Source organism: Sinocyclocheilus grahami, unplaced genomic scaffold, assembly GCF_001515645.1.
Source record: "Sinocyclocheilus grahami isolate Dianchi unplaced genomic scaffold, SAMN03320097.WGS_v1.1 scaffold179.1, whole genome shotgun sequence".
NCBI classification, from domain to species: domain Eukaryota; kingdom Metazoa; phylum Chordata; class Actinopteri; order Cypriniformes; family Cyprinidae; genus Sinocyclocheilus; species Sinocyclocheilus grahami.
Window position 1 is genome coordinate 701,147 of NW_015505358.1, and position 1,943 is coordinate 703,089.

General features: G+C 35.6%; 1 protein-coding gene across 1 annotated transcript in view; it reads right to left on the minus strand.

The window, feature by feature from the left end:
- Window positions 1-828: 828 nt before the first annotated feature.
- The window catches only part of LOC107594119 (transcriptional-regulating factor 1-like), a 15,482-nt gene continuing 14,367 nt past the window's right edge, over window positions 829-1,943 (minus strand). The window contains exons 12-13 of the mRNA XM_016284065.1: window positions 1,510-1,739; window positions 829-1,416 (exon numbers count right to left, since the gene is read on the minus strand). Coding sequence (XP_016139551.1) covers window positions 1,122-1,416; window positions 1,510-1,739 — 525 coding nt within the window. The 3' untranslated portion in view covers window positions 829-1,121. The remainder of the gene's footprint in view (window positions 1,417-1,509; window positions 1,740-1,943) is intronic.

A 1,943-nucleotide genomic window follows, 5' to 3' on the forward strand; every position in this document is an offset into this window, starting at 1 on the left:
GTCATTATTACGAGAAAGTTTCTCATTATTACGAGAAAGTTTCTCATTATTAGGAGAAAATAAGTCATTATTACGAGAAAGTTTATCATTATTACAAGAAAATAAGTATATTACGAGAAAGTTTATCATTATTATGAGAAACTAAGTCATTATTACGAGAAAGTTTATCATTATTATGAGAAAATAAGTAATTATTACGAGAAAATAAGTCATTATTACGAGAAAGTTTATCATTATTATGAGAAATTAAGTCATTTTTTCAAGCCATTATTACGAGAAAGTTTCTCATTATTATGAGAAACGAAGTCATTATTACGAGAAAGTTTATCATTATTACGAGAAACTAAGTCATTATTACGAGAAAGTTTATCATTATTACGAGAAACTAAGTCATTATTAAGTGAAAGTTTCTCAATATAACGACTTACAGAATTATATTTTTTTATTCAGTGGCGGAAACGGGCTTCCATATGTTTCAGAACTTTCAGAGAACATTCAACAGTAGCATTCCTCTTAATGTTTGCTGGTGACTTCCATAGTATGGGGGGAAATAAATTCTATGGAAGTTAATGGCTACCAGCAACTCTTTGGTTACCAACATACTTCAAAGCATCTTCTTTTGTCTTCAACAGAAAAAAGGAATTCATACAAGTTTAGAACAAGATGAGGGTAAGTAAATGATGACAACATTTTCATTTTTGAATGAACTATCCCTTTAACATTCTCACAACCAAGAAAACACATTTTTAATACAGGATATTTTGAATATTTAGAGAACAATCAGAAGTAACGTTTCATAACATTCTTAGAACATGTCTTTAGGTTGGTTAGTCTCACTGTTGATGAAAAGGAATTCTGTAAAGTCAGATCCATTGTGAGTTTAATCTGTTGTGAATGTGAGTGTTCGATAATCACTGAGAAACCAGATGGTTTATTACAAATGAAATGTGATACAAAATCAGATAATACACAGGATGCAGGTAAAGCAAAGCGCATTACATTTTTTTTACACCAAAATAAAGCAAAGATGTGCCTTCGCCTTAGTTTTAATATACATATAGCTGCACCATTTACATGAAAGAATCAATTTATAGTCTACAAAGAATTTCCTTATCCATCTTCTAACTTGGAATATAGTCGAGTGGACTCTGTAGGACAGGAAGTGTCTTCAGAGGACAATTGATTTCCTGCACTGACTCACTGCACATGTAATTTAAGGATGCTTTCACCTCCGCGGACCTGTCACATGTTAAAGAATGAAGGCTTATGGGTTGTTTTAGTGGTGTAACAGGGCATTCAGGTGTCACCATCACATGATCTTGCTCAGGAACCCTGGGGAACTGCCACAATTGTGTGTCCTCGTGCTGCCGGTGTGTCTTCATGTGGGCATTTCGACTTTTCACCTTCAAAAACATCCTGTGAAATGAAGCAATCATGAATCAGACCGCAACCACTATGATTCATAACTGTATGAAGATGTTTCTGTGTTTGACTCAGTACGTGGCTTACTTTCCACACTCGGTGCAGGGAAAGACCACGGCTGAATCTGTGTCTCCGCTGGTGGTGCTGTTGGAGGGAGAACTTCTCACAGAAGCCGAACCCAAAGGCAGGGTCAGCGTGGACGCTCTGTTTTCGGCTGGAGAGCTACAGAGCAGCCGGAGATTATTCTGGGTCCATGTTTCTTCCTTCATCTGCTGTGAGAAACATGGTAATTTTACCCAGAAACAAATGTTCTGTAATTACTTACTAGTTAGTTACTTACTTAACACCGTAAATCTAACATCCATGCAACTCATGCACTATATTTCAAGTCTTCTGAGGTCTTATGATAGCTTGGTCTGGGTAACAGGCTAAAATTGTAATTTTAATGAATTCACCCTGGAAGATTATCTGTTGTATGGAGTACTTATTCGGTGCTTTTAACGAGTTTTTATTTTTAATGT